This window comes from Xenopus laevis, chromosome 1L (genome assembly GCF_017654675.1).
Source record: "Xenopus laevis strain J_2021 chromosome 1L, Xenopus_laevis_v10.1, whole genome shotgun sequence".
NCBI lineage: Eukaryota > Metazoa > Chordata > Amphibia > Anura > Pipidae > Xenopus > Xenopus laevis.
The window spans coordinates 220,747,838-220,773,519 of NC_054371.1; the positions used below are offsets into that span (position 1 = coordinate 220,747,838).

The 25,682-nt window shown below is 37.0% G+C and overlaps 1 protein-coding gene across 18 annotated transcripts in view; it reads left to right on the forward strand.

The window, feature by feature from the left end:
* The window catches only part of tcf4.L (transcription factor 4 L homeolog), a 278,465-nt gene that overhangs the window by 172,314 nt on the left and 80,469 nt on the right, over positions 1 to 25,682 (forward strand). The window contains exon 1 of one of the 18 annotated variants that reach the window (XM_018266845.2): positions 23,362 to 24,121. The exons of 15 other annotated variants lie outside the window; for them this stretch is intronic. In XM_018266845.2, coding sequence (XP_018122334.1) covers positions 24,053 to 24,121 — 69 coding nt within the window. In that variant the 5' untranslated portion in view covers positions 23,362 to 24,052. Of the gene's footprint in view, positions 1 to 23,361; positions 24,122 to 25,682 lie in introns of those variants that run through there. 2 more of the 18 variants (XM_018266850.2, XM_018266854.2) reach the window with 2 other exon arrangements.

The window sequence follows — 25,682 nt, forward strand, 5'->3', positions numbered from 1 at the left end:
CCTTAGCTACCAGAGACTGGTGGGAGTTGTAGTTTAGCTATGAGGAAATGCTTGAAGTTATTGTACGCCAAGGCTGAAGGTCCCTGCACTAGTTGATAAATGCATTACCTTCAATGTAATATAGGTGTGGGACCTGTTATCCAGAAAGCTTAGGAACTGGGGTTATCCAGATAACAGATCTCCATACTTGGATCTTCATACCATAAGTCTACTAGAAAGTCATTTAAACATTAAATAAACCAAATAGGCTGTTTTTTAAAAAAAAAAAATTATTTGATTAAAATTCTGTAATTCTGAGTTTTCTGGATAACGTATCCTATACCTGCAGTTGGTACCCACTATTTGTAGCTGTAGTGTGTATCTGACAGTGCTGATCTATGTCCTTCTCTCTGGGCTCCATATTCCTCCCTCTCTCTCCCTCAGTCTCTCTCTCTCTCCCTCCATCTCTCTCTCTCTCTCCCAGGTCTGCACTTAATGAGACCCAAATTCATTCAGTAAATGCATCTGTAATGGTATGAGAAATATCTGGCCCCGTAGGAATCACTTTGGAACTGGCTTCTAAGCCTGTGATGTTTCCAGCTGACAGATTGTCCTGGGAAACATTCTGACCCTTTTTATATGTTCAGCGCTGGTGTTGCCATAGAGCAGAGAGGCCCTGGGGCCCCAAACATCACATGGAGGGGGGGATCGTCGTTGGTGATGTATGGGTTAAATGAATTAGAACTGAATTGAATGCAGGAAATCTACGTTGAAAGTGGTTGCACTTTTTTTTTTTTATGCCTGCAAATGTTGGTTTTGTGTTGATAGGCAGTAAAGGGTTAACTAGTGTAAACTTTTAGGCCTTTATGAACTTTGTCATTTCTACAGATTCCCAGTTTGGCTTGTGCCCCCCCCCCCCATACCCTCTCAGCATTTAACTCTACGGGGGTTAGTTATTAAAGTCCCAATGCTAAAAACTCTAAAAATTTGACTTGATTTTTTACTATAAAATCCAAATTTTTAGTGGAAAAAAACCTTACAATTTTTCGATTTATTATACTCAGAGGCTGCAAAAAATCTGAATCCGAAAATCCATCCATCTTCAACCTGTCAAGGTCCTGTAGAAGTCAACTGCAATTTGAAGGTTTAGGGACAGATTTATCAAGGGTCGAATTTCAAATTTGAAAAATTTGAAATTCGAATGAAAAAAGACCAACCGAAATCAAATCAAAGGTTTTTTTGGCCGAATAGGTCCGTTTTCGATCGAATTAGAATCGTATGAATCAAAGTATTAGCGCGTTCTAATCGAATGATGAGAAGTTTTTCCCGAAAAAAAAATGGTCCCCCATAGGCTGTCGAAGACAGTACATAAATTTAGAAATTTGAATTTTTGAACTTTTTTTCCGATTCTGAACTATTCCTTAGTCGAAGTACACAAAAATTTGCTTCAAATTAGATTTTTTTTTTAATTTTCACTTCGACCTTTGATAAATCTGCCCCTTATTTTGTCCGCTGGATTTCATATGATAATCCGAAAAAGTCGTCGTTTTTGTCACTGGTTTTTTTTTCTGTGTTTTTTTATTGATAAATAAGGGTTAATTAGTGGATTCTAGTTTGGTCAGACTTTTTTTATTTCAAAAATTTTTGATTTAGATAACCCCCCACGTGTTCTTTACTGCAGTGAGTTCATCGTTTCCGGAGTCAAATCTGAAAAATTTGGATTTTTCATGCAACAATCGAAAAAAGTTGTGTTTTTGTCACTAAGGGGCATATATATCAAGGGTAGAATTTAAAAAGTTTCAAAAGTCAAAAAGACCAACCGAAATTAAGTCGAACTTTTTTTTGCTTGAATAGGTCCGTTTTCGATTGAATTGGTCCGTATTTGTTCAAATTCGAATCGTATATATCGAAGTAATAACGCATTCGATTGAATTCGAATCAAAGTTTTCCCCCAAAAAAAACTTACATTTTTCAAAGTTCACCAAATGACTCCAAATAGGTTCTAGGAGGTTCCCCATAGGCTAAAACAGCAATTCGGCAGGTTTTGGATGGTGATTGGTCGAAGTTGAATTTTTAAAGAGACAGTACATGATTCATTTCGATATTAGAATTTTTGATTTTTTTTCAAATTCGAAAGGTATTTGGACTATTGCCTTGTTGAAGTACACAAAAAAGCTCGAAATTCAATTTTTTTTTAATTCAAAAATTCACCTCCACCTTTGATAAATTTGCCCCTAATTGTTTCTGTTATTTTTTTTTTCTTTATTGATAAATAAGGGTAAATTGTAGTTTGGTCAGACTTTTTTTATTTAAAAAAATTTGGATTTAAATAACCCCCCACGTGTTCTTTACTGCAGTGAGTTCATCGTTTAGTGACACTTCCATCCTCTATTCACAGTTCATTTATGAAGGTTTTTTTCTTTCTTTTCAGGAAACACACATTTCACTTTTTTCTTTTTTTTTCATTTGTTAACAAGGCTTTGGCATTGGGTGAGAGTGAATGTGTCTCCTGTCTGTAACATTTTGCTATTTAGGGATATTTATGACCGGCCCTTGGTTAGTCCGGGTTAGCCATGTTACAATGTCGTTTCAAACAGACAGGAAAGGGTGCCACGGAGGAAGCAGATTGCGAGGGCCACGTGTTTCCTGGGCTAGTAAAAGTAGAAGATTTCATGAATGCGGGAGAAGATGGATTATTAACCCTTAAGGGGTCTACAGTGTTCATTTACATATGGAGCAGGCAGTCACAACCTGCACCCCTTCTGCTGGTTTAAAGCTATATCACCCAGCACCCTATTTGTGTTTGCCCCTCTCTTCCAGGGGCTCCTCTGATGTTGGGAACCCAGAGCAGGATTTAGGGTATGAACACCTGGATTTATTGTGTGCACTTTAATATAAAACTGGAGTTGCAAGTACCATATGTTCTGCCTGATACGTGTTGTAAAATGTAGCCAGGTCTGTGCAGGGATCATCATTTATTTTTATTTTTGCAGTAAACTGAGACTTAGGGGGTTATTTACTAAACTCCGAATGCAAAAATACCGAAAAATCTAAGTTTTAAAAAAATCACAAATTTTTCAGAATTTTTCAAAGCCCGAGGATGAAAAAGTCAGAATTAGAAAATCTGGCATCTCAGACCTGTCGAGGTTGCATACAAGTCAATGGGAGAAGTCCCAATGATTTTCTGATGTTGGCTGGGTTTTGTGCAATACCCGAAGATTTCTGAGTTTTCGGGCAAAATAGCATAAGAAATCAGAGTTTTCGGGTGAAAGATCCAAAAACAAAATCGTGAAAATCTGATTTTTTTTCCCCGCAAAGCAAATTTTCAAGAAAATTTACTAATAAGTAAGCGTAAAATACCCCCGAGCAGATTTGATTGGAGTTTGTAGCAGAAAACGTTGAGATAAAATCAGACTTTGATAAATAACCCCCATAAATTCAAATTCCTCTTCTTTAAATTGAGAGGCCAAGGTGAAAAGAATTTCTCTTTTACGAATTATAGAGTGACTTCATAATAATAATAATAATAATGGCTTAATAATAACAAAACTCAATAATAACATCTAAATCTTGGTGTTTGGCATTCTATCAGAATTAATTCGGGTTTTTTTTGTTTGTTTTTTTGAAGGAGTTGTTGTAATCTGTTGAAATATTTAAAAATTGGGATTTTACTTTCTACATTGCCAGTATTTTAAGTAACAACTTATTCCGCAATACAGAATACATATATTTGCCTAAATAAATAAATATAAATGTATGCAACTATATCCATTCTGTTGTTTATGTATATAAAATGATTTATAAATCTGTTTTCCCTCCGATTTACATCCTGGGCCCGTGGATTTATATTTTAAATAGGCCAATATATATATTTTTTTATTTGCTAATAATTTTTGCTAAATACATCAATTCAAAACATTCCAGCTTCTGTGTTTGTTGGAAATAAAATTGAACACGCCTATAATGTTAGTGGGGTTTCCTTCAGAAAGAATTAACATATTCACGATATTTAAAATTTAACATTTCTTAGCCGATGGCCAGGCCACTAAACAAACCATGAAATGAGACTGCGCGGTGGAACGGCTTATTCATAGACATCTGCAGCTCTGTATGGGAAAAAACAAATCAGCTGATGGAATTACACCTGCAATGTAAAATGAATATAATACAGATTTATTCCGATTTCTACTTAAATAACGACCGTATTTTAGGAGCGAACGAGAGGGAGGCTGCCTGCACTGTAGGAACGGTGTGTCTTTTTGGCTGCGACTCGTGAAATGGGCAAGCTGGAGTCGGCTTGGCAGTGAAATAGGAATAGAAGACTGGGGCGATACAATCAAATTTTGGATGGAATCATGGCCAGGAACTCACTTCTGCCTCTGCCTCGATTTTATATTTATTTTCTTTAGGGGCAGAGGTGGCCAACCTGGGAAGTGTCTATGGGAAAAATAATATTTATTTTCCATCAGTCCTTGCTGCATTTTTTTCCCCTGTAACATCTGACACAGCTGCTCTATAGGAACCGTCCTCCTAAACCTAAACACATTCCGGCAGAACTTCCCCCTAGAGGGACACAAATTCCACAACCAACCCCCTGCAGAGCTGTGAGGGTTACACCTTATCACCCCTTGCATAAAACCAGAATTCATGAAGTTTTTCTTTATTCTTTACTCTTGTACTTGATCCCAACTAAGATATAATTAATCCTTATTGGAAGCAAAACCAGTCTATTGGGTTTATTGAGTGGAACACCATCTTCCATAGACTCCATTTTATCCAAATAATCCAAATTTGTAAAAATGGTTTCCCCTTTCTCTGTAATAATAAAACAGTAACTTGTACTTGATCCCAACTAAGATATAATTAATTCTTATTGGAGGCAAAATCAGCCAATTGGGTTTATTTAATGTTTAAATGATTTTCTAGTAGACTTAAGATATGGAGATCCGAATTACGGAGAGACCCGTTAGCCGGAAAACAGGTCCCATAAAATGTTCCCTCTAAGGTTTGCGTGTACCAAGTATTTTGGATCATCCCTCTTTTGTGTGTGTATACACAAACACACACACACGCATTCCGGGTCTCCGTGGTCTTTCTTTATTGTGGACCACCATACCTCCAGGCTTCATTTAAACATAGAAGGTTTGTTCTGCACTATAGTGACCAAGCACAAGGTTTTGTTTTAAATAGGGCACTCTATTAAAAATATGTATCTATATACACGTGTCCATGTTAGGCGAGTGCACACCGGGAACTTTTAAAAAAATCACATGGCCATAACAGGCCATAATATAAAAATATTAGGTATATATAAGGTATGCACCGAATCCAGGATTCGGTTCGGGATTCTGCCAGGATTCAGCTTTTTTCAGCAAGATTCGGCGAATCCTTCTGCCCGGCCGAACCGAATCCTGATTTGCATATGCAATTTAGGGGCGGGGAGGGAAATTGCGTGGCTTTTTGTCACAAAACAAAAAAGTAAAAATGTTTTCCCCTTCCCACCGCTAATTTGGATATGCAAATTAGGATTTTTTTTTTCGGTATTCAACTATCTATCTATCTATCTATCTATATTTATATCATATAATACCTGCACTCTGTTGTCTCTGTTGGCGGGGTGTACGGTCAGTTTCAATTCATGTAGTCTGTACTGGATAGAAATCCATGGACCAGCACTACCCTCTGTGTAATTTTTTTATTTCACATACATCTCATGCAGTTCCAACGTTTCGTCTTCCTCTTTCCTTGAAAAAGGTCCCAAAGAGGACCGAAACGTTGGAACTGCATGAGATGTATGTGAAATAATAAAATTACACAGAGGGTAGTGCTGGTCCATGGATTTCTTTCCAATACAGACTATATATATATATATATTTATTTATTTATTTATTTCAATTATTTTTAATAAGTATACAGGTATGGAACCTATTATCCAGAATGCTCGGGGCCTGGAGTCTTTCCGTAATTTGGATCTTCATACCTTAAGCCTACTAAAAAAATAACTTAAATATAAAATAAACCCAATAAGATGGTTTTGCTTCCAATACGGATTAATTATATCTTAGTTGGGATCAAGTACAAGCTACTGTTTTATTATTACAGAGAAATAGGAAATCATTTTTAAAAATTTGAATTATTGGATTAATATGGAGTTTATGGGAGATTTCCAATTCATAGCCCAGATAACGGATCTTATACCTGTATATATATATATATATATATATAATATATTAAGATATTACTCGTTACTTTTACATTCCTCTCAAGTTTTAAGTCACTTTTCCCCCTGAAAAACAGACTTAGAACCTCTCTGTGAATATGGAATGAAAAGCAAACGCATGAAGGAGACTGATTGCCAGCCATTGTGAATCACTCGTGCCGGGGACAAAAGGGGCAGGCTGTGTTTGTGCAGTGCAAAGCAATGCGTGAGCCAGAAATGCAGATATATACATATTTATATATATATATATATTGTTGAGGGAGTAATTACCTCCATAACATGATGTTAATAAACAGAGAAACACACCTCTTCCCAAACAAGCCTCTTTCCAGCCTCTATAGAGTTCACCAGGAGAAAATATTCAAATATAAAGTTGGGTATTTTTGTTTTGGAAACTCCCCCCTCCTCTCCTTTTAGAATCCAATGTATTTCTTCTTTAAAATGTATCTGCGTCCCCCTAGCGCAACAGGTCTACATAACGTATACGAAAGTAAAGCCGTAGGTTTTTCCGTAGAAGGAGAGGGGGAAGGAATTAGATTTTTTTTCCCTTCCTTTTTAAATGTTCTGTTTGTGGAAAATTTTGAGAATCACCATAAGGGCTTCTTTGCATTTTTAATTTAGTAACTAACATATGAATACATTTGCATATTAATTAGTTGCAGATTAAATCATGCATACATAATTGCCTCCTTACTGTGTTTAATGTTTGTCAAAAATCTCCAGGCCGGGTTGATGGATGCTGTATGAAAGATTACAATTTGATGTACCCTTGAAACTATCCGCACCAATAATGCGCGATTCGGTGCCAGAGAAGCCCGTAAAAACGACAAAATTATCGACAGAAACGAATAAAAATGTAGCGTCGTTTCATTCCTTTTGACATTTGGATTTTTTTGGAGGGGGGGTTTCTCTTGATCCAAATCATTTGCTATTCATAATCATTAATGCATCTTCTAATTATGCAGCATATGTTGGTTAACCATTTCGTGGCCAGCAATCACAATGCAGCCCTCTGTCGGCTTGTCCTTGGGGAGGGGGGTAGAGAATTTGAGAAATATATATCAAACCCTTTCGACATAGTTGGCATGATATTTAGGGATAAAAATGATAAACTGTGGATTTTAGTAAGCAAATGAATGAAATATTTTATATTCGTGACTGTTTTATTATTACTTTTGAAAAAAAACTATTAAAAAAATATATATAAATATGTGTGCATATTGGTGAGTTCTCATATTTAGACACCCATTATCTAGAAAACTCCAAAATACAACATTGCCATTTCCCACAGAGTTCTATTAAAGCAAACAATTCTTATTTTTTTTGGTTGATTTCCTTTGTCTCTGTAATAATAAAACAGCCCAGGTGCGGGATCTGTTATCCGGAAACCCAAAAGCTACGGATTACAGGAAAATCGTCTCCCATAGACCCAATTTTATCCAAATAATTGAAATTTTTAAAAATGATTCCCCTTTTCACTGTAATAATAAAACAGTAGTTCGTACTTGATCCCAACTAAGATATAATTAATTCTTATTGCAAGCAAAGCCAGCCTATTGGGTTTAAATAATATATTAATTATTTTTCAGTAGACTTAAGGTATAGAGATCCAAATGAATAAATCCTCAGGTCCCAAGCATTCTGGATAACAGGTCCCATACATGTAAGGGTAGCAAAGTTGCATAGAGCCATATTGGTGGCAAAACTATCCTATTGGCTTTTTTTATGGTGTCCACATTGTAGAAAAACCCCTTGCCCAGAACACCCCATGTCTAAAGAATTCCAGATAATAGATACCATACATATATATATATATATATATATATATATATATATATATATATATATATATACACCTGACAATAGTCCAGTGCACACAATTGTGGGATCAGCCACAGATCAGATTCACCAATATGTATCATTATATTAAAATGTCTATAATGTAATGTTTACCCTTATCCAGCCCATCAACACCTAAACCATAACTGGGTATTTAATAGCAGCCTTAGTCATGTGACCTGTATAACCTGATAATGAACATTCCAGAAGGAAAACCATGAATTTATACAAGTTCAGGGTACAAAGTTATATCCATACTAAAAACCTTATCGCTCCTTATCCTCATAGGGAAACAAGTGCAACTTATTATCCTTACGAAGTCCATGTGGTTACAGAGTTTGCCAGATATTAACCCAGAAACCTCTAATGATAAATCACAATCCCCCAGTGTTTTTGGTTATTGATCACCTTAGTCAACAGCCTGAGATCTATTCAATAAATATAAAATATATTTACAGTATATTTAAATATTTTGTGAAACATTTCTTGCTATGCACCTATAACTGTTGGTTAGTCTATTGCATGGTAAAGACAAGTATTGAACCATGTTTCATTTCTCTCTGGCATCAGTAAAGTTTCATTCATTGATATAGTAAAGAGCAGAATGGCAGCTCTATAACGTAGGAACTTAAGCACAACAGAGATACATTTTGTAAAGGAGGTGAGTGGAGAGGACTTGACTTCTGTCTCTATGCCACCAGGAATCTACCACAGAAGAATAGGAACCCCTGAGCTGTATTACCTGGTACTGAGATGTTCCATGGAACATTATTATTAGGGATGCACTGAATCCAGCATTTTTGGATTTGTCTGATAATGGAATATTCTTAAAAACCCTCCAACCCCTAATTTTAATATTCAATTTTCAGCAAAATAATTACATTGTTAACAAAAAGCTTGTAAATGAAATATTGTCGATTTGACGGCTCAGATGCAGTTCAGCCAAAAAGTACAAAAGGTTTTAGGATTTAGCAGAATCCCAGACTGATACTGGATTGGCTGCATCCCTAATTAATTTTAAAATTACATACGGTACTTTTAATAAGGTATTCTGCCTTTAAATGAATTTATACAACAGAATAATTTTTGGGGGAAATTGACACCAAGGGGCTGATTTATTAAAATTCAGATTTCTATTTTTTTAACAAATCATATTTTTTCTCTTAAAATTCTTGTTTTTTTTAAAATAAAAAGGCACTAAGGGGCCTGTTTAATAAAACTCAATATTTTCTGATTGAGTTTTTAAAGGAAAATGATACCCCAAAGCAGCTAAAAATCCAAATCCGTAAAAACACCATCTAAAACCTGTTGAGATCATGTTGAAGTCGATAGCAGAGGTCCCGTTTACAATATAAAAGATGTTTCTTGACATTGTGATCTGCACTGTATAATCCAAAAAAGTTGGGGTTTTTGGGCGAAAACTTGAAAAAATCAATTGATTTGAGCGTCAAATTTGAAAAAGTCATATGATTTGAAATGTCATGCGATTTTGTCAAGACTTTTCTTGCACCAACATTTTTGAGCTTTTTTTATAAGATGGTTTTTTTTTTGATGAATGAGTTAAATTCGTGGATGGGAGTTAGGTCAACTTTGTTTTAATAAAAGAAAAAAAAAAAAATAAGATAAATTTGAGTTTTAGTAAATACCCCCTAAACTCTAAAAATTCAAGATTTATTAAGTGTAAAAATCATAAGAAACTCTAATACATGAATTTGCCAAATAAAAGCAGTCAAGGTCCCATAAAAGTCAAGGGGAGCTGCACTGATCCTCTTTGACCTTTTTTTTAAGCCGTTCAGTCTCTTAGAAATTTTCAGATTTTTCCCCCTAGTAATTATCCAAAACAACTCCAATTTTTGAGATGTTGTAGAGGTTTACATAGCTTGTAGCCTTTTTGTATCTTTCAGCATGGCACTTGTTATATAGTGAATAAAGTACCCCCTCTTGTAAAATATAAGGATATTATAAGTTACCGAGGAGTTTCATGACCATATAAAAACACGAGGCCGAAGGCCGAGTGTTTTTATACAGGTCATGTAACTCCGAGGTAACTTCTAATATCCTCATATTTTTCAACTGGGGGTACTTTATTTATTATAATACACAAGTTTCAGTGAGTCATGTGACAGAAATTACATCAGAACTCACCGTTTATAACTGATGACATCAGAACTCACCGTTTATAAGGATATAATTTACAGGATATTTATGGCTTTTGTGTATTATATTTGGATCTTTTATTAAATGACATGGCATTCATGGTTTTTGAGAAAATGAGTTTATTTGTAGTTTCAAAAAGCTGTAAAACCACTGAAATGAGAATGTTAGTAAATGTGTCTCTAATTCTCTAAGTCTAGAGCCAGAAATATCTACTGTATCGACATAAAGACTGAATTTATTGAATAGATGCACGACATCCATGAATATTTTTTGTATAGTGGGGGGGAGTCCTTCATAATACATAATGTAATATATAATGTGCTTAGTGTTACTGATTAAGAAATATTACATCTATAATTCTTCTTTTTAGGTATTTATTTTAATTTTCCCATATTGCTCACCTTCTTCGTTTCTATATGTTACTAACATAGTCACACCAATCTACACTGGCAGGCTGGGCACAGCGAGGGTGAGCGATCTGTCACTTTATTTACGTCTTTCGGCAGACAAAAACTCACATCAAACATACAATGAAATCCATTCATCAAAGATGCAAAAGCATTAAAGGGAGAAAAAATATTCACACAATAAATCCGCTCCAGCTCGCATCTGCTTGTTTGTTAAAATCTTCTCTATTCATCAAGATCAGTTGAGAATTTTTTTTTTTGTTTGTGCAAAGTGCTTGTGATTTGTGGTGCACCTGCGCCCGGAAAGCCATATGGAGGATATGTGTATACATTCCTGAGCATGTCCCTAATCACCTACAACTTCTATGTAGCCACCATCTTGGATTCCCAGTGGTCATCGACGCACAGATCTCGTTCTCTAATATTTATACGGCAATCTCCATTGTAAATCGACTTTTTCTTGTAAAAACAAATCTTTTACGGTCATTAATACTGCTATTGGGTAAAGAAAAAGAATTACTCCAACAATTTCAAATTTTTATCCAAATAATATAGATGAAAAAATAAGCCAACTGAATTTTTATTCATGCCTAATAAATGCTGTGAACGGAATGTTCACAGCAGTTATTAGGCATGAATAAAAATTCAATTGAATTTTTTTAAAAAAAATTAAGATCTATATATATGGAATCTGTGGAAATTAAAATATCAAATTCTAAATGCTTTTTACATACTGAAAATGTGAATTGTAATGATAATTAATGATTTTGTTTCAAGAATACATTGCTTTCAATACAGGGCTGAAAGCCCCCAAATGTCAATTATTATTTTGGTGAATTCTTTAAACTTGAAAACAAAAAAAAAGATTCAGTTGTCATTTCTAAGATAGAAACATTTCTTATATTCTGTTTCAATAGAATGTGATTAAATATTGTAATTTTTCTGTATAATAATAAAACAGTACGGTAGCTTGTACTTGATCCCAACTAAGATATAATTAATCCTTATTGGAAGCAAAACCAGCCTATTGGGTTTATTTAATGTTTATATGATTTTCTAGTAGATTTAATTCAAGATCCAAATTATGGAAATATCTGTTAACCGGAAAACCCCAGGTCCCAAGCATTCTGGATAACAGGTCCCATACCTGCATGTGTCTATGGGCGAATGCAGAAGTCAAAAGATACAAATCTTCATGTACCATATAAAAAAAATATTCCCACTGAACCAATTGCACTTTCTCTTTGAAAAGGCCTCTATCCTTTTCGCAATCCAGGCTTTCATTCAAACTACTAGCAGGTTGCTAGTGTAAAACAGACCCTAGCAACCAGATAGCAACTTTAATTCCAAAGTGGAGAGCTGAACTCTAACTCAAACTTTAGGGGGTTATTTACTAAAACTCTAATTAATACATTTTTTTAATTAAAACAAAGTCTACCAAACCCCCTTCCACAAATTAAAGTCGCAGCGAAAAAATGCGGTAAAATCAAGCATTAATTTGTATCATACGATTGGCGCTCGAATTGTTGTTCCAAAAACTGAACTTTATTGGATTATCCAGTGCAGATCACGATGTAAAAAAACAAGGTCAGCAACATTTAACCTACATGACCTTCACAAGTTTGAGATTTAGTATTTTTGGATTCGCATTTTTAGCAGCTTTGGGGTATAATAAAGCTCTAAAACTCAAGTTTTTTTTCTTGTAAAATTTTAGTTTTCCCCTTTAAAACCTCAACCAGATAAATTCGAAGTTTAATAAATGGGACCCTTAATAATGGAAAACCCACAAAATAATAAAAAAAAACGAAGACCAGGTGCAAATTGTCTTAGATGATCATTGTTAATTTAATGGTTACTACCCCTTTAAGCGCAATTCTATTGATCAGAAGTTTTAAAGGAACGTTCTTACTTGTTACCTCAATCTGTAACATGTAGGCATATAATATATGTACAATACTTGTCAATATGTACATCCATCTGAGATGTTGGATTATATAATAATCCCTTTAAGACTGTTTCATTTGGAGATTGTATGTAAGGATATGGAGCAGGGGAATCAGCGTTGAATATATATCTATAATACACAAAAGCCATGAATATCCTGTAAATGATATCCTTATAAACGGTGAGTTCTGATGTCATCAGTTATAAACGGTGAGTTCTGATGTCATTTCTGTCACATGACTCATTGAAATTTGAGTATTATAATAAATAAAGTACCCCCAGTTGTAAAATATGAGGATATTAGAAGTGACCTCGGAGTTCCATGACCTGTATAAAAACACTCGGCCTTCGGCCTCGTGTTTTTATATGGTCATGAAACTCCTCGGTAACTTATAATATCCCTATATTTTACAAAAGGGGGTACTTTATTCACTATATATCTATATATATCTATATATATCTATATATATCTATATATATCTATATATATCTATATATATATATATATATATATATATATATATATATATATATATATTGCAGACTAGCGAGTAGCAGGTGGAAGATGCAGTATACGAGGATAGTGATTAGAGTTATTAATTCTGATTTATATGATGGAAAATCAGGTTGGAGAGCGTTATTAACACTAATATCTAGGGTGCTGTATACTCAGTCATTAGAATCAGCTGGCTATGCGGATCAGGGAAAACAGAGCAACACCCGGACCTACAATGCCGCTGAAACTGGTGCAGAGCTTGCACAGCTGCAACTAAACCCTGTCACATGGAAGCCTAAGCAGATGGTTGTGTCTTCTTCCTTTCTCTCACAAAACAGCAGTTCTGCCTCGCTCTATGGCCGACATTCCAGCTGGTTGTATAACAGAGAATTCTGTCTCAGTCCCATATGGACCCCCAGACTGAAGCCGATCATGTTTGGCTGTCTGCTTGTGTCTGTGTATTCCAGCAGGCGAAATTCTTTTTAACTGATTTATTTTTTTTAGGATTTATCTATCTATCCATCCATCTCTATCTGTCATATATCTATCTTTCTATCTATCTATCTATCTATCTATCTATCTATCTATCTATCTATCTATCTTTCTTTCTATCTATCTATCTATCTATCTATCTATCTATCTATCTATCTATCTATCTATCTATCTATCTTTCTATCTATCTATCTATCATCTATCTCTGTCTCTCTCTATATCTGTCTATCTATCCATATGTATCTGTCATCTATTTATTTATCTAGCTATCACCTAAATATCACCTAATCTATTTATCAATCACCTATCTATCTATCTATCTATCTATCTATCTATCTATCTATCTATCTATCTATCTATCATATATCTATCTATCTATCTATCTATCTATCTATCTATCTATCTATCTATCTATCTATCTATCGATCTATCTATCGATCTTTCTGTCATCTATTTATCTGTCTGTCATCTATCTATCATCTATCTGTCATCTGTCTGTCATCTATCATATTCAAAAATATTTATTGTTGAAATCAACGTTCTGTCTATAACACAGACTTTTGATAAAAGGTGTGTGTTACAGACCGAAACGTTTTGATATTTTTCACAAATTCTTGTGCTGGGTTTTCTTGCATTCTTATTGAACTACAACTCTGAACTGAGTGCCTGCTCTGCTATTTAATAATATTTATTCATATTTACTTTTTTTATTCATATTTATTCATTTGTGGGGAAGAAACCTTGATCGCAATAACAATCTTGTTATTCAATTCATTTTTACCAATTCAACTTTAAAAGAACCCGCTTGCTGTAATGTGGAAAACACACCTCCCACTGACTTCTACGGAACCTTCTATGTTTTCATATGAATTTTCAAGATATCTTTGATTGTGATGGTGCACAACATGTGGCTCATGAATGGGGGTTGGGGGGGGGGTAGCCGTTTCAGGATGTAGAACCTTTAATAAAATTTAGGAGCAGAGCTTCTCAAATAAGATAGCTTAGCAGTGCAGAGGAAGCAGATCTGCCGCAATTTTAGAATATATTATTTTATAACTAAATTTAAAAAAAAAACTTACCAAACACCAGATTGCATAAAAGAATTGGAAATAAGACAGATGAATAATGATGTTCCTATTTAAATCATAATATTTAATGTATACCGCTGAAAATAGTAGCAGCTGCCTGTATTATAGATTTATTTACACCCCAGTTACAGATTTTCCCCCAGTTACAGATTTTCAGCTATTTTGGGCTGAATTTCCCTGGGATTGTTACCTTTTTGTGTATTACATGAGAAAGCGCTGGTGGGAAGCGGTTGGGAGATGTCAGACTGAAAACTTACTTAAATAGGTGGAAGGCAGAAATTCTTCGCTCTAGATGTTAATTACGCTGAGATTATACCGAGGCGCAGTCTGTGTTTCCCTGACCTGTAATATTTCTAATTATTGCAATCACCCAGAATGCAGCATGCCAATAGAATTCTCGTTTAACAATGAATGTGTATTAAATTGGCCTCTTAAACACTTTCTGCATTTGCTTCATTAACAAGGCAAAAAATCAAGAAGAAAAGGATTCAAAGAGTAAAGTGGGGAATTGTTTGTTTTATTTTACAAGTTACCAAAACCAGAGAGTTTTTGTATTACATAATGTTGAAACTTAATTCCTCACTTAATTCAGGGGACCATCTATACACTTTTTTGACATTCGGTGTAAAGTTCAGGGCCTCCCTTACCTGATAATAAGGTTACAGATTTCAAAACTTTTTTTTATGATTGATTTAGTAAGAATATATTGGCCAAGAAATACATTTCCCCCACTTCACCTCACCTTCCCTTTCAGATTTGGCTAGCAGAACCCAGCACTTGGTTTTATGTGGCCGTAGCTGGAAAACCCTGTAGACACGGACTGGACAGTTCAGGTTTTTAAAATTCATATGTTGGGGTACATAGGGCTGCCACCTTTTTCCTCTGCTAGGTCTGGGCAGGGTGATGTCACATGGGTGTGGCAATTCCGTCACATGGGCGAAGCAATTGTCTTATGTGGGCCTTGATGTGGCGATTGGCCGATCGCCATGTCATTCTCAGAAAATACTTATTTCGAAACTGGGCAGGCAGTTTTGACCTGGGCAGCTCTTCCAAAAACCAGGCTGTCCAGATGGCAACCCTAGAGGTACAGTATGTGAGGAGTCTGTGGCCAATGACATTAACTGGGCCACTCCTTCAGCCAGTCATTTGCTCCAGAGCCACATGCTGGCCAATCTGACTATGGCCCACCCATGTTCCGCCCATACACCACCCTCTTCTTGTGCTCCCTGCTCCACTAATTTGGACAATATTAGAAGACATTGGGTGATGATTGTATGCATTTTAATGGAGTGGGTAAGTTAGAGGTGGGCCAAACAAACCAGGTGCACTAGGCAACCCAGCCAGCCTCCTTGTCCCATGTGCATGCTTGTGAACATGTGCAGTGACATTGCTTGAGGGAGGAGCATACAATTACAAGCAGGAGCAAGAACTCTTCAAAAGGCACCTTCCCAGAACTCCCTATCGTTGTGCCTTAAACAGGTGCCTCTTCTGCCTTTCCCTTAGTTCCAGCCCTGGGGTGTTTAGGTTTCAGGGGCAAATGACTGACAGTGAGAAATGGACCTGTTGCTGCAGGAGACTGGGGTGAGGGGTTTCACGTGTCGAATCTTTTCCCTTTGTGTCTCTTGCTTTATCCCTTTCACAAATTATTGTATGTATTGTCCTTTGTTATACAGTTAAGGGGACAAATTTGCCTAATCATAAGGAGGGTTTTTACATGGGTAATTTTGCCCAGGAGCTTTATTCATCTGCCTCTTTGAGTGTATTCAGTGTCAGTGGGGACAGCCATGATTGCTCTGTCAAAATATTCTCTCCCCTATCCTTTAAAGGAGAAGGAAAGACATTTTTACTTTGGGTATCCAAAAGTTAGGCACGTCTGAGTGATTGCATTTGCTTACCTGAAACTCCGGGCCGGTGCTTCTATCAGGAGAAAACTGCACCGCCCAGGATTCTTCCAATGAGCACCACAGAGCATTCCTCTTTCTTGAAATTTCCGGGGGCAGACACATGCGCAGTAGAATGAAATAGTCAGCTTTTTAAAGTTCAGCTTTTCGATCTACTGCACATGCGCAGTTGTGAGAATAAAGAAGAAGAGGATTGCTCCATGGTGCTTGCTGAAAGAATCCAGGGCCAGTGCAGTTTTCTGCTGATAGGAGCACCGGCCCAGGGTGTCAGGTAAGTAAGTACAATCACAAAAGTTAGGCACCCCCAAGTATAACAGAGCTTTCCTTCTCATTTAATGAAGGAGCTCGTCTCAGTGGCAAAAATGAGAATACTATTGACGTGCTGCATTCTAGGCCTGGGGGCAGGGGATCAGTTTACAGTTGCCATAAGAAGAGATTGGGCAGGGGGGAGGGTTCAGCTCAGGGGTGGGAACCTACATGGCTGGGATGTTGGGCCTCCATAGTTGGAATGTTGGGCCTCCAGGACTGGGGTGGTGGGCCCTTGGGTCATGGCTCCTGTTGGACCACAAATGCCCCAGTCAAACACTGGTCTTAATTTCTGTATCTTGCTCTTCAGGCTCACACCTTAAAGATAATAGAATCCATGCAAACAGGGCCATAAGAAAATAGGGGGCAGAATCTAGCAACTCCACTGTTGTTTTTGCATGAATATTAAACATTTATTCGTGCAACTTTAATTCCTCCAGCCAGTGCATCCACCTGCTCTCAGAATGCCGGCCTTGAATAGACTCTCTAAAGAGGCATTAATAGGGGGGGGAAACGCTGGGATCTGTTGCAGGTGATATTTATGGCTTCGCAGAACAGGGGGCTGCATTCACATATTGAACACACAGAACAGAGTGGGCTCTGGCACTTTACTGCGCACAGGTCTCCCTTTCTAAGGTAAATGTTATTCCACATGTGTTCTTCTCTTCATTAAAAAAAGTCACCAAATTACCAAAGTGTTGTGCTTGTTTAAGGGGGGAAAAAGGTCCATGTGTTAAGTTAAACTAAGTGTTCTAGACATAATTAATGAGGCCTGTATGAGCAAGGGATGCATTCATGGAGTGTTTAGGGATTTATGTGCACAGTATTCCACTAAATAGTAAAAAAATATATATATATATAAATATAGCCACAATGAAGCCCCGTATGACAATATTTTCTGGGCCCAGCACCACAGTAAAAATGCAACTCAAACATGAGCGCTAAAACATGAACACTAAAAACCCATTGGTGCCCAGGGTTCCCCCTACAAGTTAAAAAATTAGTGGTCAGGGCCCCCCCCCCTACAAGTTAAAAAAACATTTTTTGGCCATACCCCCACCCCCTTCTTACAAGATAAAAATGCCATTGTTTGTAAGAAGCCCCGTAGAATTTTTTTTTTTTTGAAAATTGGTGGCCAGGGGCCCATAGAGGATTAAAATAAAACATTGGTGGCCAGGGGTTTAATTTAAAGGAAAAATAAATGTGTTCAGTGGAACTTACCTTAGGTTCTTCTTTCTTGTCTTTGACGATGGCAGCTTCTTCGGGTTTTCTTCTACAGCTTTTAGCTTCTTTTGTGCCCCTCCCCCTTAAAGGGGCCTGGCTAATCTGGAAAGTGGAGTACAGCTAGGCCCCCGTTTAACCTTAAATTCTGCAGGGCCCACCTGATGGCTGCCCTATAAATATATTTATCATGAACACTGTTCACCATACAGAACTTCTGCTGCCAATAAAACCTGTATCTTAACTTGTATCTAACTGAATCTGTGAGCATACATGCGTTTATTTCTAATTATTAGATTGCCCGATAACTTTGCGAGTACTCAGCGGATACCTGTAGGTACCCAACCCAATGCAGGACTCTAGCCCAGGGACTGTCCCTCAGAAGCTTCACTGTCTTGACCTGACACAAGTTACAAGTTCTGGGAGATCTTCTTTATAGCTATGGCAGTGAAGTATACTGTGGGCCTGTTTGTATCTTATAGACTGGCATTGAAACATACAGAGGGCCTGTGGCTATTCTGCGAGAATATTATTAACACTGAACTTCTTGAGAATTTTATGGGACAGCCACGTCCACTGTCTTTTTGAAGTTCCAGTTTGACAATGAACAAGGCCATGATTCAGCTTTTGCCGACCTTTACCTCTTCTTCCTGTGATTCATGTGTCTGTACATGCCTAAAATATGTTTAGGTCCAACATGGAGAACATACACATTCCATGTATATAGTGTTCTGGCCAGAATCGAATTCATGCAATGTTTGTGTTATCCTATCATGCCAGATATAGATAATGGCACAATCCTAGAGATGGGTGGCTGGGAAACCTTACTGGACAGGAGATTTCGGCAGGATGTTGGATGGTAATAGTCCAATAACACCTGTAGGGCCTCCACTAACCTACATTTGCAAAGAAAATAATGAGATGTAATTTACTTATAAAATATATGGTTGGGTTGTGCGAATGTTTCATGAGTTTTTATTCAGTAGGCTGTTTCAGCAAAGATATACTGGTATACAGATCATGTAGGGTGGCCCACAGGTTTCCAATATGATCGTGTCAGATTAACTAGAAAAATATCCTCAAAGCATGAAATTGGAATGAAATGTGTGATTATAATGCAAGTATTGTTCACCCAGAGCCTGAGGGATGGGCCAGATAAATTCAGAGCAAATGAGTTAGATAAAGCTTGGTTTCCTATGCTACGCAGAAGAAGAAGACGCAAAGAGATTTTGGGTGTCACCATTTGTTCCACCTGCTCAAAATAAGTTGTCAAAACTCACCTACAACAGCCCATTTAGAGAAAAACAAAATTGTATGAAACATTCCTTAAAACATGCTGTTTTGGTATTATTTCCTACCATTTGTCAGAATGCCCCCCACTGCCTGGGGGACTAGGACAAAAACATCAGCTTTGTAAGTAAGAAAACACCAAAATCATTGTGCGCACCAGTTGAGCACATGAAGTTCTGCTGTAAATAAACGGCAGTATCGCACGCTCTGGGTGCTGTGCTACCTCACTGAGCTGTAAGGAAATAGGTGCTCTGAATTATTAAAGTTGATTCTAGGAGAATAGCTTGTACGCTCGAATGCCATTTGCCTCGGCATATGCAAATGATTTAGTTTCATTTGGGATCAGTTCCCAGGAGCCCTTCTTTCCTGTGATGCTCACAATTTGGCAAGCTCCTCGCAGCCCCATCCCTTCTTTCTTTTTTTTTTTTTGGGTTGCTTGGTGCTGTGTCAAGAATATAAAGCCTGAGAATCCTCCCAATTTGCGTTGTAAAAGATTCATTAGTGAATAGCAGACAATGTACTTCTTCCAAGCTGCACCGACAACAAGGTTGGTTTGTCTGCTATTGATTTCTACCTGCAAGTCTTGTGCAGCACCTACACGAGCCGCTGTGGGAGCTTGATGCCCATTGGTATTCATCAAACACGAGACGTATTTTGGTTTAAAGTTTAGTTACCTACAGTGTTGTGATTCCATAAGTTATACGAAGGCAATATCTGTTGTATCTAGAGTTGCCACATCGTGGTCACTATATTTTGATTTTATTGACTCCACAAATAAAAAACAGATTTTTTTTATTAGCTTCATATTTTAACAGATATGCTTGAAATTATTTTATCTAATCCAGCCAAGATGGATTTCCTCAGGAAATAATGGTTCTTTATTTCAATCTTCAATTTGAAATTCGACCTCTGATAATTGAAGTTTTATAATGAATGTTATATGTTTTTCAGACATAGAAATTAGAAACAAACATCCAAAATATCAACCTTGCCCTCAAGAATTGAGGACAGGGTAAAAGAAGATTATACATGAAATTAACAAATAAACAAACCTACCTGTTTGTTTATTTATTAATTTTATGTATAATCTTCTTTTACCCTGTACAAGCAGGTTTTAGGTGGCAAATATTTGAATAAGGAGTGTTTCCATGGTCGAGGTTTAATAAATCTCACTTTCAAATTTACATTCGATTAGTCGGATTAAAATTCAAATTTGTGAATTTTGAAACTTTCTACACTTAATAAATTAGGAATTTTTTCAGTTTTAGAGATATCTAAAAACACAAATTTTAGACAAAAAATATGATTTGTGATATAGCTGATAGCTGTTTCTTTATTTATTAATTTTATGTATAATCTTCTTTTACCCTGTACAAGAAGATTATACGTGAACTCGGCAGGTTTTAGGTGGCAAATATTTGAATAAGGAGTGTTTCCATGGTCGAGGTGTAATAAATCTCACATTCAAATTTACATTTTATTAATGGGATTAAAATTCAAATTTGTGAATTTTGAAACTTTCTACACTTAATAAATTATGAATTTTTTCAGTTTTAGAGATATCTAAAAACACAAATTTTAGACAAAAAATATGATTCCTGATACAGCTGATATAGAAAATATTCATTATTTCTTGCATTTTGCAGGAAAAATATTAATGTTCATGTTTAATTCAAAAATGATTTTGCCAGGGCCGGGATTAGGGGTAGGCAAAAGAGGCACATGCCTTGGGGTATAGGGGCAGCAGGCACTTACCTCGTCTACTGCCTTCACTAGTTTGGACTCTTGTGTCCCCCACTTCTGAGCATGCAGCATAGTTGGCTGGGTTGCCTAGGGCAAAGCTGTAAAGGGCCAAATAAACGTTTGTGCTTTTGCATGGACTGTCTCTTTACCACTGTAGAATTTTAGAGGTTAAACCCACAGTATGTGTCATAATTGACTTATTTGGCCAGACTGCCAAAAACCATATCTTGGGTTAATCTGAAAATTCAGACTTTGGTTAAGATCTGCAGTCGGGATCTATGCAAGTGTATCCATTAATGGTTGGCATGGTGCTTAGCCTTCACCACTTTGTGCCGACCTGTCTGCAGTGTGAATGAGCCCCAATCAGATTTTCATCAGGAAGTGGGGCATTTGGGGCCCATACATGCAGTTCCAATGGCAGTGATTTGTTTTTGGAAAAACTGCTGCAATAGCCAAAATTCCATGACAGCTGAATGCAATATGGGATTTTGAGAGATGTAATTCAATAACAGAGCTGAAGGTTTTATAATAAAAAAGAATGGGCCCCCCAGGTCCCATCACCACTAAGACAGCCAAGTCTAAAACATTCTTTCTTACCACATTTGCTCTTCTTAATTGGTGGGATCTATCATATTGTTTTAAGCTTGGTCTTCACATGGTGAAGTCGCCAAACAGGTGTATCTTTGCCCAATTTGGCACCTACCTTCTAGGCCACATCGGGCTGATCTGATCAATTAGGCCCAGGTCAATAATTAGATCACAAAGGGTGACTGTGTAGACCACCAAATGAGTGGATTTTTACATGGTTTGGCCACCTACATACTGGGTCAAATTTGACCTGATCTGCTAGATTTTTGGCGAGATATTTTTAATAGTCAGTTGGGAAGGGCCCATAGACAGGCAGACAAGCTGTTGACTGTGCCTGAAGAGGCCGAACTGCCCGAGTACAGTCAGCTTTAGTAAAGGCATTCCAATTAGAGTGAAATTACTACACCCCCCAGTGGTCATAAATAGATGGTGCTCTTTCACCAGAAGATTGTCTTATTTCCTATGCTACTCGTGTATATAAATGTGAACACACAGGGAATAATGAACTCGCCCAGAGTAAACGAGGCACCATAGCAGTGTTCTAGGGCCAACTACTCATGTATATAAATGTGAACACACAGGGAATAATTAAATCGCCCAGAGTAAAGCACCATAGCAGTGTTCTAGGGCCAAGTGAATGGAGGTTATCTACAAAAATGTGAGTGGCCTCCTTTCACCCCCTATGTTAGGTTTAGTTCAGTAGGCAGAGGACAGAGTCCAGGGGGCCTCTTTACTAAAATTCGAATTTCTAATTTTTTTTCACAAATCATATTTTTTCTCTAAAAATTAGTTTTTTTGTCTATAAAACTTTAAAAATGTATGACGTGTAAGTCACGAAAAAGCCCACAAGGTCCCATAGAAGCCAACAGGGGCTGATCCCTATTGGACCATTTTTAATCAGTTTGGACATTTAGAAGTTTTCTGATTTTTTTTAGAGAGTTCTTGTGTTTTTAGCGTATCATTGAGCTTTTCTTTTTCCCATTTGTGCTTTAATTTAATAAATGACATGACATTTGTCGTTTTAATGAAAATGTGCTATTTCTAAAACCTCTCCAATATGAATGTTGATAAATGGGTCTCCCCTAGCCTATACCTTAAGGTCCCCGTAGACGCAAAGTTTTTTCTTTGGTGAACGACCGATTTAAGCGAAATCCTATCAACCCATCAAATTATGGTGAAGTTGGTGGGATTCGAACAAACGTACATCTTACGATTTTTGGTCCGACATCTGTTAGAAAATTGATCATCGGTCAGGTTAAAAAATGTTATCGGTACCAGTGCAATCTATCTATTTTTGCAGGGCCAAGCAGTCAGCTACCTTCAGTTTTTCTGGCAATATTGCCTGAAATTGTCTTTTTAGGTGATCAACAAATCGTACATTTAAACAATAGTTTCAAGATTATCGTGGTCTCACGATAACGAAAAGATCTTTTAAAGATTTTTACATCTATGGCCAGCTTTAGATGGGTACCCTACAGCCATAGAAATGATACAGCCCGGATCTTGTCCATCGGAGCTCAGGTCAGAGCTGGGGTTTGTATATTTATTATCCCCCCTCCTTCCCATAGTGAGCTGGGAGCCGGGCTTCTTCTTCTCAGGCAGCTGCGTACAATGCTGGGAGGCAGCCAGCAGCAGCACAGACAGATGGCACAGTTATTAGATGTGCATCATACGATTCCCTTCCTGCCACTCGCTTTTTAATCAAATTAAAACAAAAAAGAGAGAGAGAGAGAGGGGGGAGTCAATTAAGTGCATTTGTATTCTGCACAATAATGGACCCTCTCCCACTTTCACCCCAAGGCTGTTAAGTGGAAAATTTGGAGGGGGGAGAAAAAAATAACAGCAGAGAAATTTTTTTTTTTTAAAGGAGAATTCTTTTAGGGGATGCCAGCGCATACGATGTATCCTATAGGTCAGCCAGAGCCCAGTCTGTTAATAGGAGCGGGGATTGATACAATCTGATAGGGGAAAAGAGCGGTTGAATATCGAGCTCGGCCGAGCTGACAGAAAGGAGGATCCCCGAATGCCCAAGAAGGAGCCGGCGGCTACACTGAAAAAAACGTAAAAGTTGACTGTCCCGCGTCTCAGGCCGTTTAGGAATTCCAGCAAAGTCAGTGGCGGGACGTTCTCCAGATCCGCTGTGGAAAAGTTACAGCTTGTCTGTGTATAGTCCTAGCCACCTCCTCCCCTCCTTCTCCACCCCCCCACGTCAGGAATGGTCTCTCCCTGCTCTGCATACTGACTGCGCTCGGCCCGGCCATATGGGAACATGCGAGTGAAGGAATTGTGCTGAGAGAAAAGGGAGCGCGAGTTTGAAAGCTAAAAGTTGGAAAGTGAGTGGCACCGGGGGAGAGGGGGGATCCAGAAAGCAGCCCGAGACTATGTACTGCGCTTACCCCATCCCGGGACTGGGCGGAAACTCTCTCATGTACTACTATAATGGCAAAGCGGTAAGTGACAAGTTACGGGGGGGAACCGGGCTGGGGGTAAAGGAAAACAGACAGCACCCCGACTCTGACTCTCCCTCAGCTTTATGTGTACATGGCTTGGTCCATTACTTCACAGAGCCCAGGCGCTTTCCTCACAACAAATCTGTTTCTCTGTGTCTGAGAGAGACTGTCTCATGTATTCTCTCTGTATTGCCATGAAGCAGCCCTGCACTTTATATATCTTGTTTTATATCAATATATATATGTTCCAGCTGTCAAGCCCTTTCCTGCAGTCATCACACATTCTTTATATTTATATTGATATTGAAATCACAGCACTGTACTGCAGAGCAACCAATAAAACAATGGGCATTACTATAATAAATCCAAATAAATACAAAATACCACAAAAATAAATACAAGGTACAGTTACACTATAGATAAAGAGCTTAGTGTCAGCGAGACAAGAGGATGGAGGTCCCTGCCCCACAGAGCTTGCAATCTAAAGTTTATATATATTGTTGGCGCTCTACAAATACATGTTAATAATAACAATAAATATTGTACGTACAGCGTGTGTGTTAGTTAATGCACCACATGAAATTAAGCCTTGTAATGTATAGTCACTCCTTTGAATATATATGTATCCTATGTTCAGTACAAATTCAGTATACATGTGTGTGGATAGATATCTATACAGGTACAGGACCTCTTATCCACAATGCTCGGGACCTGAGGTTTTCCGCATAACCGATCTATCCATAATTTGGATCTTCATACCTCTACTAGAAAATCATTAAATAAACCCAATAGGCTGGTTTTGCCTCCAATACGGATTATATTTTAGTTGGGATTAAGTACAAGTTACTGTTATATTATTACACAGAAAAAGGAAATCATTTTGAAAAATTTGGATTCTTTGGAGTAAATGGAGTCTATGGGAGACGGCCTTTCAGTAATTCTGAGCTTTCTGAATAACTGGTTTCTGGATAACTGGTCCCATACATATATATATATCAGAACCCTGATTTTACATCCCTGATTTTTAAATTTTCCTTAATTTTACATTGTTGTTTTGTGGTCCCACCTGTATATCATGCATAATACATTTCCCTGATTTTACATTTTCCTGGATTTTACACCATTTTTTCTGGTCCCCTGAAAAAAATAAATAAATAAAAAAATATATATATATATATATATATATATATATATATATATATATATATATATATATATATATATATATATATATATATATATATAAAACCATTAAATGCCTTATGCACTCTCTTAAATGGGGTATTGCCCTGGTGCTAACAGAACGTATAAATAAAAATTGAAAGAAAGCTGTTGCACAAAACAGCGTCTTGCAGAAAAATTATAGCGCTTTATTTAACAAATTGACATTTGTTTCAACCCTCACAGGGGTCTTTATCAAGATGATATATATATATATATATATATATATATATATATATATATATATATATATATATATATATAGCCATAAAGAACACGAAACACTCATGGGACTTCATTTATGTGCAAGTCGTGTGTATGTGTGTATATATATATATAT